The 9008-nt window shown below is 35.0% G+C and overlaps 1 protein-coding gene across 2 annotated transcripts; it reads right to left on the reverse strand.

Annotated features, from left to right (window-relative positions):
• On the reverse strand, nucleotides 1-8585 carry LOC124937404. 2 transcript variants are annotated; one of them, XM_047477667.1, is made up of 9 exons: nucleotides 8374-8585; nucleotides 8039-8265; nucleotides 7034-7402; nucleotides 6655-6914; nucleotides 4952-5093; nucleotides 4410-4781; nucleotides 4165-4296; nucleotides 2109-2237; nucleotides 1-2019 (listed from the first exon to the last, which is right to left on the reverse strand). In XM_047477667.1, exons 2-9 carry the CDS (start codon nucleotides 8183-8185, stop codon nucleotides 223-225), a joined length of 3348 nt encoding a protein of 1115 aa, XP_047333623.1. In that variant the 5' UTR covers nucleotides 8186-8265; nucleotides 8374-8585; the 3' UTR covers nucleotides 1-222. The 2 variants fall into 2 exon arrangements, with proteins under 2 accessions (XP_047333623.1, XP_047333621.1); XM_047477665.1 differs by having other exon boundaries at nucleotides 8039-8585.
• Between the last annotated feature and the right edge of the window lie 423 nt (nucleotides 8586-9008).

Raw genomic sequence — 9008 nt, forward strand, 5'->3', positions numbered from 1 at the left:
TTGTAAAAAAGTATAATCATATTGTAAAAAGAGAGAAACCAACATGAAAAAGGCTTTGTTGTAGTTGTATATGCTGAAAATTTTGTAAGCAGAAAAATCTTATTTTGTTTCAAACTTACAGCATATCCTTGAAATATAACTGCTGGAACTGGTGGATAGATTGTGTGTAAGTAGGTAGCAGCAGCAGCACCACCTCACAACCTAGTAGTAGTAGTAGCTTTATTAGAAAAATGGAAACTGGAATTTGATGCCATTGCCCGCAGCAAACAAATTATACTCTTCAATAGTATCATCCTTTTTATCGCAAGCACCAACAACCCCTTCTTCTTTTGTCGGCAAAGGAGGATTCGAATTCGAGTTATACCCATCTGAAAGTGCTGCAGGACCACCAAAATGGAACAGAGAAAACCCTGAATTCTTCTCTTCTCCTCCATTTCTTTCACTGCCTGCTGTCGTCTTATTATTAGGAGGTATCTTAGTTTGATTCAATGATGATTCCGTCCCATTATTAGATCTAGCAATTGGCTGATAAGAAGGCAACTGGCTGTGACTAACCAACGGGGAAGGTGGCGGTGGGAGATGTAAAGAACCGTACTGCATGAAGTGCGAATTCCCATTTAAACTGAATCCCATTGGAGTAGCAAAAACTGGGTAGGGTAATAATCCATTAGCGTGATGAGCTGCTGTTGTCCAAGGAACCGGGGGTGCTTGATGATGATGATGGTAGTATCCTATTGGTGAAGGTGCTTGAAAGATTGGAACCTGTTGAAGTCTCTGATTCTGAATCTGCTGAAACATTCCTTGATGATGATGATGTTGTTGAGGACTAATTATATTCGCCTTAATAGGTTGAGATTCCTTTATCGACTGCTCTTCTATTGAACCCTTTGTGTTAAGATGTTCTTCAGAGTCTGAGGAAGATGAAGACGATTCTGGGTTTGGGGAGCTTGAAAAGGCAGTTATTTTGTCTCCTTCACTTGGACACGACGAACAGTTGTCAGATCCTGACAACGATGCAGCAACCGGACATGATTCTACATCCTCATCATCGTTTGTTTCTTTATTGTTTACTACACAATGTGAGTCAATTTCCATTTGACAGCTGTCATCCAATTTGGGAATAACAACATCAGCAACATCAGCAACAGCAGTAGCAGAAGAAGATGGTGATTTGGGAAGATGATTTGATTTCTGCGATTCCATTGGTTCCCAGACTTTTCTTACAAGAGGAAAGTCTCTGGCTTTGAGCTTATTAGGACGATAAAATGGCTTTGACGAATCTGGTGAATGTTCTATTCTTGTTGAAGAAACATATCGATCTACCTTAACTTTGTAGTCGTTATTGCGTTGTTGACCGCAGCTGCAGGAATTGAAGTCATATCTATCGCGTGCACGGCAGTTTAAGCAATGGACACCATTGTTATTTTTACTACTACTCCTCGGTTGTTGCTTGTTCATACTTACCTTGGTGCTCTTTGCAGGAGTTTCGGAATCACATTCACAGTTTCTTGGGTCGGGTTTGTTTACTGAGACTCCGTTTTCAGAAGATACTTTAAGTCGCCATCTGTCTGTCCATTTTAAAGATGGATCTGATTCGATGTCTTTCCTGGGAGTGATTTTTCGATGAGATTGTTTTAGGTTTTCAGGGGTATGTAAACTTTTACCGTTTGAATTTGCAGGCTCAGTAGAAGAGTAAATAGAAGATTCAACTTGACCATTTGGGGATGGAGGCGTACATGTAATAGCCTCGTCTGTGTTATTCATGAGATTTGAATCCTCATCATCATCGTCGTCATTTACCAAAGCTTCTTCTTCCTCCTTTGAAATGTCGGGAACAGTGGGACTGTGACTTGACTCAGAAGAAGATTCCTCAGATTTCTTCTCTTTGTCTTTGTCCTTTTCTTTTTCCCTCAATCTCTCCTTCCTCCTTAGCTTTTTGTCCCTTTCTTTTGCTCTTCTTCTTTCCTTTTTCTCTTCCTCTTCTCGCTTTTCCTTTTCTTCCTCTTCAAGGAGTTTCACCTGCAGCATTAATGAAATGTTGTTCTTTTTGTGGTTGTTGAAAACAGTTGGAGATATTCTGTTTTGTCTCTCATTTCTAAAGTTAATACCTGCTTTTCTAGTGTGATTATTTCTTTGCATGCAACATGAAGACGTTCTTCCAACAGCTTGAGAGCAAGACATACAAATATGCTATGAGCATTTTGCCGTGCAGTTCCTTCTCTAAACGCCTTCTCTACCTGAAAGTTCCCAAGCAAGTATTAGGGTGCGTTTGATCAAACATAAAATAAGTGTTGGATACTGAATTGAATTTTAAGTATTAATTAAGTCTCTAGAAAAATACATGGTGAATAAAATCAAACATAAATTTCTAAATTTTAAGTACTGGTAAGTAAACTGATTTGATAAAATGTAAAACTAAAGAAAATACTTAAAAGACTATGCTGTACTTATAATGACGTAATTTGATTAATTTTCAGGAGTTAAAGATGTCTTTTAGACGCTCTTATTACATTACATAGTTAAGGTATTCCTAACTTACCGAATTAAGCAAATTCTTTAGCTTAATTTGAACTGAATCTATTTAATTAAGTAATTTCAAACAGCAATCAATTATCAAATAGACTTTAATTGAAATAAGTACTTAATCATTGCCCGTGTCAACCAATATATCTAATTTGATTTTTCAATTTAAACCTACCAGGTTTGTCAAAATAGGAAAAACATTCATATTATTTCATACACTTCTTTTAGGAATTCCAATATAGAAAAAGAATAATAGCTTCTGTGGATACAGGAATACATAGAGTTGAACATAGTAAAATAAGAAAATGAAAGATTTCGTTGAAATTGTTCGTTTGGAAATTTCCCAAAAAGCTAAGCATGTTTCCCATCTCTTCTCGAGAAACAAGGGGGCTATTTCATAAAGAGTTTCTCTTATTCGTATTAACAGTTACTCTACCGTCCTAACTCTACCCTATCTTTTGTTTCATTTATTTGGGAACAATCACAAACACTTTCTTTATTATGGATCTACTACTATAAATTCAATGCGTAATCTCAGCATTTTCAGTTGCCATAATGATTAGATCAATATATTATATCTTGACTGGTTTTTTAGACCCAGACATCTGATTTGTTTCGTACTCAATAGCATGAGAAGATCATATTTTTTAGATTAAGTGATAAGTTGTGTTCTCAAACATGGCCATAGTCATCCTCTCATAGTTACTTGTACTCGGATTGTGAGAGTACAATCAGAAAGGAAGAGCTTAACCCATGATCACAGTACGTCTTTATTTTCTTCCCTTTAGGAGGAAAACTATCTACTGATTAACTCAGATAATAATAATAGTTACCAGATTATTTCTTTTCTTATTTGTTTATATAAAGAAAATGAAGCCATTACCATCCTAAAACTGTTTTATCACTATAATTACACCCTTCAATTATCGAGAACTGTTGCCTAAGCCTGCTATTGAATAATTTCCAAAGGAAATACATAATTACTAATATAGTAATATATATATTAGATTCCTTGATTGCAGAGTACAAAACAATAATGACTAACAAGTCATCGTACAGTTTATAAAAAACAGAAATGTCGACAGAAACGAAGAGATCTCTGTGTTGATGCAAGTTGGGTAGCATAGTATTATTATACTTGTGAGGGTAAAATAATATGTGTGTGTTCCTATATAACAGTTTGTTTAGGTCACATGTGCAATCATCTTGTATTATTATTCTATCTCTTAATAATGCCATACATTTGTTTTATCAGCATAATGAGTCAGTTTCAGTGTCCAACTTCTCTTAAGGAAAATATACCCTGGCACAAAATATAACTTGTACCATTTTCTCATATTGATCATGATCAGGACAAATCTACATTTGCCAAAAACTAGAATGATCTAAACCATAATATGTTTAATGATTAAAATATTTGAACAGGATCTAGAAAATAAAACTCTAAAACCATATCAAACAAACAATTGGAGTATAATTTGGATCGTGATCTAGAAAATAATTTGTATATTAAATGAAGCAACCGGAATTACACTATAATTTGATCTTGATACAAAATGATCTTTATACCAAAAAAGTATAAGTTTCCAAATAAGCTCCGTGTAATATAAAGCACAGTAGCAACAAGGTTTATGAACATACCTGTTCCTTGAAAATTACAGTTGCAGCATCCACAAGAAATTCGCGAGCAAGCTCAGGACTCTTAGCATGCTTCTGAGGACGAGAACACCCTCCATCTAGTTCATTTCCATCCTTATCCACTGAATCATCATCCTGAGTGTAGAAAAACAATGAGATGTAAGCTATTACCACACTTTTCAGATTATTCCTCTAGTCTTTTGCTTTCAATGAAAGAATACAATCAGCATAAAAAGGATCTAAAGTACCTCTTCTTCTTCAGCCTCTTCGGCATGCTCAAAAAACCTTCTGATATTTTCTCCTCTCGTAATTGTAACATAACCATCACCTACCACAAGCCTGCAGTGCACACACTGTTGGCCTTTCAAAGCATGAGCCTTGACAGAAAGTTCTGTGCATCGGCCATCCATTCTCCAAGCTCTAAGTGTGATATAGCAAGCATTTAAGCCATCAAGGTTTAAGCCACTAACATGAACCCTTCCGCTTGTTCCAGCATTTTCAAATTCAAGAATGTCAGACTTCCCTTCACAAGTACCAATGGCCCATTCATAATGATGGTATGCTCCAGCGCTATCTGTGAATGATTGGTTCCAGTCAGCTTGGACAGAATCATGAGAAACCTGAGTAAAAAGAGAACTAGGATTAATTATGTGCAATATCTTGAATGAATATATATAAAAGTTGCCTTCATAAAGAATATTCCTCCACTGATCTTTACTAGCTAGAAATGTGTGTTTACAGTTTACAGACAGAAACCAAAACGTATACATAAAAATGATTGAAAACAAACCTCATATTGGAAGGCTGTATCAGCTGCACAGAACCAACTGCTACAGCGAGTTTCCCTCCTCATACGTTTTAATTCCTTTAGTTCCTTGAACTCACGTATAACATTCCTCCTGCAATCTCTGCAGAATCTCTTGCTATCAAACCTGTGTAACAAACAAATGATCCCATGGAAAAATACAATAACCTGTTAGATTTTGTTGAAGCCAATAAAACAAATATCAGAAACAGAACCGATAATTTTTCTTTTCTTTTTTTTAATTGAGGGGCTACAACTGCACATTTATAGAATTGGTCATGACAAAAAGAGAATGTACTAATAATTGATTGAAATAATTTTATCTTGAACTCGTTTAGGTCTATCCTATGGGTCGCCTTTCCGTCTGTTCATTCTCCAAGGTTTGTCTATCACCTGATGTTTTCAGGCCTTATTAATAAATGTTCCATGAAACATAGGCTTGGATCAGCATAAATCAAGCACACTATAAAAACTGAAATGGCCAACACAAAATTCATGTATTAAAAAAGCTAAAGATGGAAATGAATAAGAAGTCAAAAGTCTGATGTACAAGAAAGAGTAATGTTTAATTACAAGAATACTGTTGCCCTTCAAATAAATATGCCATTAAAAAGAATCTAGGAAGTGGAAATTCCTAGTTTAACAAACGAATACACAAATCTTGAGAACAAAAGACTCTACAATGACTATTAACCTGGGTCAATCACATAAAGGTTGACTTCATTGCATACATCAACAAGTTAATTGTATGAACACTTTTAGAACTTATGGTCTACAACAAAATACTAAAACAAGCTAAATAAAATTGTTCTGAAAAAACATTGTCTTCAGACTTTATGATCAAGGTTTAAGCAGCTCGTCTCATTCCTTCTCCGGAAGGCATGCCACACATATAGGATAAAGTTTTAATAATTTAATGCACAAACTTTGTAAAAATAATTCATGTTCCCCATTTTTCTTAGACAATCTTAATTTTCATTTTCAAGTGTGAACTCAAGAAAAATCAATTTCTATTCTCATAGAAGATCAGTTGTAAAACAAATCGATAGTTGCAAAAACATATTTCTAGTACACTAGTTAAAATGTTTTCATTAGTTGTCATCAGATAATGAATAGTAGGTTGTCCCTGGCTTATAAATATTAACCATTCAGGGAATTTTTTTTATTGGATCCAACTTACAGAAATTACTGATTTTTTGCTGGAAAGTTTAGCACTACAGAATATTACTTACATTTTACCAGTTGTGAATTTTTTTGGTCCCAAAAGTTTTTTCAACTACAACTTAATCATAGGCTTGAAAAGTCAAAATCAATCAAATAAATGAGACATAGGAAATATATGTTTTTCTTTATTGTGTTGACGATGTGGCAGCACAGTAGAACTAATGGGCAAAAAAAATTGAATGCACCTTCAAACTATTCTCCTTTTTGGTAGACAATCAGTCACCCTAACAAAAAATACATAAACTTGTATATCCTATGTTGAAAAGATTCAACCCCAAACACATTTTCAAGCTAAGGGGAAAAATCATCAATTTGATGTTTAATGGCCAAAACCCATTACCCTATGCAAGTTTAGGGGCTAGTACAGACTTCTATCCTTTAAGGAGAAAACAAGCTCCTGACTATTATTAATTACTCAACCAATTTTGAATAAACAAGAATAAAATATATAGCCAATGTCACACCTGTACATGAGCCTCTCTATGAAATCCTCCTCTTTCATCCTTAGAAGAGAATGTTGTGTTTCTTCACCAAGCGCAGACCAAAAGTCCACCAATGTATCAACTGAAAGTCTAGCAGTATGTAGAGCACATGTTTCCCTTGTTCCATGCCCTCTTCCATAACTCATCATACCCTGGCTTATCCAACCTCGACTTGCCCCACCACAAGCATCAGGATAAAGTAATTCACGTTCTCTTTCTCTTGCACGTGCACTGTCAAACACCTGGTTAAAATGGACAGTATGACAATACAATAAATGAAAAAGTAGCGAAAAGAAAAGCTAGCATTACTGCATAAGATGAAAGAGTACAGCAATGTAACATCCTACTCAGGAGGACATACATTCTGGAGTCCCCTTAAACACTTTGAATATAAATAACAATCCAACAAGGTAAGCATCCCATCCTTTGTACTGGTCAAACCTCCCCATGGATGGACTGATGGATCTTGAACTTCATCTTGGCAATTTTCCGTTGCACATAGCTCACCATTATTTTGAATTACAGAAGCTCCTGGTCCATTGCAAATATGTTGCTTGCCTGATCCCTCCAGTTGTAAAGACTTCCCATACATGACAATCTGCAAAAATCCTTCCAGCAATAACCCATTGCAGCGAGAGCAATACATATTTCTACGAGCTTGCTCAAAAAGTGTTTGTTTGTCAATCCGTAGGAGCTCTTGCCTGGCTTGTGTTGACAAATCACTCCAGAACTACAATGCCAGACAACAATGCGTTATCAAATGCCAGATGTAGCTTAGATAAATTTGAAATGTAACATCTGATGCTTTACCAGTCTCATGAAGATTCATTGCTTGCTATTTCATAAACTAAATCAAACACAATTAACATGTAACTTTCTCGTACCAAATCCTTGAGTCATGCAATATTTTTTTCTTGAAAGATAGAGGAGGAACCGGTCATTGAGTATTTTTTTGATAAACTTTCTATTCATAATTGGAATTTATATCTCACCAAGACTTTCTCAGCTTGCAGACAAACTAAATGCAGTCAGTAACCTAATGAAAATAAGGTTACATGAATATCCTCTACATTGTTAGCTGCAAGAAGTTAGTGTAGGAAAACTAGATTGAACAGAAATGCAATGCTGAAAGCTCGTAGTAGGTATATCCATACCTATATACATCCTGTTTTCATTCAATCCTAGTACAATAAACACCACAAGTTATTGATTGTAGTATAGAACACATTGAAGCCAAATTGGAAGAAGATAAAATGCTGGCAGAACTAGTATTTTAAATATAGAAAAAGATCTTAATTGCAGTCTATATTATATTCTAGCAGAACACAACCAAACGAGGAGACAACACAACAAATGAATCCAGTACCTTCTGGAGCTGGTTGTAGCTAATGTCATCTCGATGGTTTGACCAAAATCCATTGACGGAAATGGATCCGTTAGAGCAAGACAAGGGGCTGGACAATATACTTCCATTAGTGAATTGTTGATAATTTCTCTGAGCTAAACCAGGCATCTTCAATCTCTAGTAGATTCTTTCAACAATCTTTCCATTCCCTTGAACCGTCGTCCGTCCGTCCGAAATAGATCAATAACCTATAAGTAGCATATATTTAATATTTATACCATAAGTAAATGAACGATTCCTATAGACGCGAATTGTTTCAACGATCTACAGATCGAGATAAGTGAAAATGTTCGGACCGATGAAGATTCGATGATTTCCAGAGGTCCGATGGCGCCTGATACTGAAACTAGCCAATGGATCTGAGACAAAAATAATCAAATAAAACTGGTTAACCTAGACGGGTGAACATAGATTCATAGAGGCTGGATGCTGGGGTTTTCCCGGATGGATTTGTATATGTACAGAGAGGAGAGAGAGAGAGAAGGGGGTGGGGGTGATTCCAGCCTACGGAGCTAAAACGGCCATAGATACATTCAAGCAGTCATACTTACGCAACATATTCAAATCAATCCTCAAACCTAATTATATTCAAGAACCCTCAATTAAACATTCAAATTCACTCTCTCCATTTTCATATTTATATTTTCACTCTTTTCTATGTCACCATTATGGTGTCATTATGTCTTATTGAAATGTTGAAATTTAATATAATATTTTTAAAATATAATTTAAATTACACTTTTTTATTTGATAAAGAAAATGTAGTTTAGTTTATTATTTCAATTATAGGATAATTTTTATTTTATTTTATATAAATATGTTTTTTTAAATAATTTATTAATAAAACTTTTTAGAAAATTATATTTTTTCTAGCAGTCATCATGATAATCACGATAATTTTCTAAAATTTTGAAGAGAAAAAAATGATAAT

The sequence above is a fragment of the Impatiens glandulifera genome, chromosome 5 (genome assembly GCF_907164915.1).
Source record: "Impatiens glandulifera chromosome 5, dImpGla2.1, whole genome shotgun sequence".
Taxonomy (NCBI): Eukaryota; Viridiplantae; Streptophyta; class Magnoliopsida; order Ericales; family Balsaminaceae; genus Impatiens; species Impatiens glandulifera.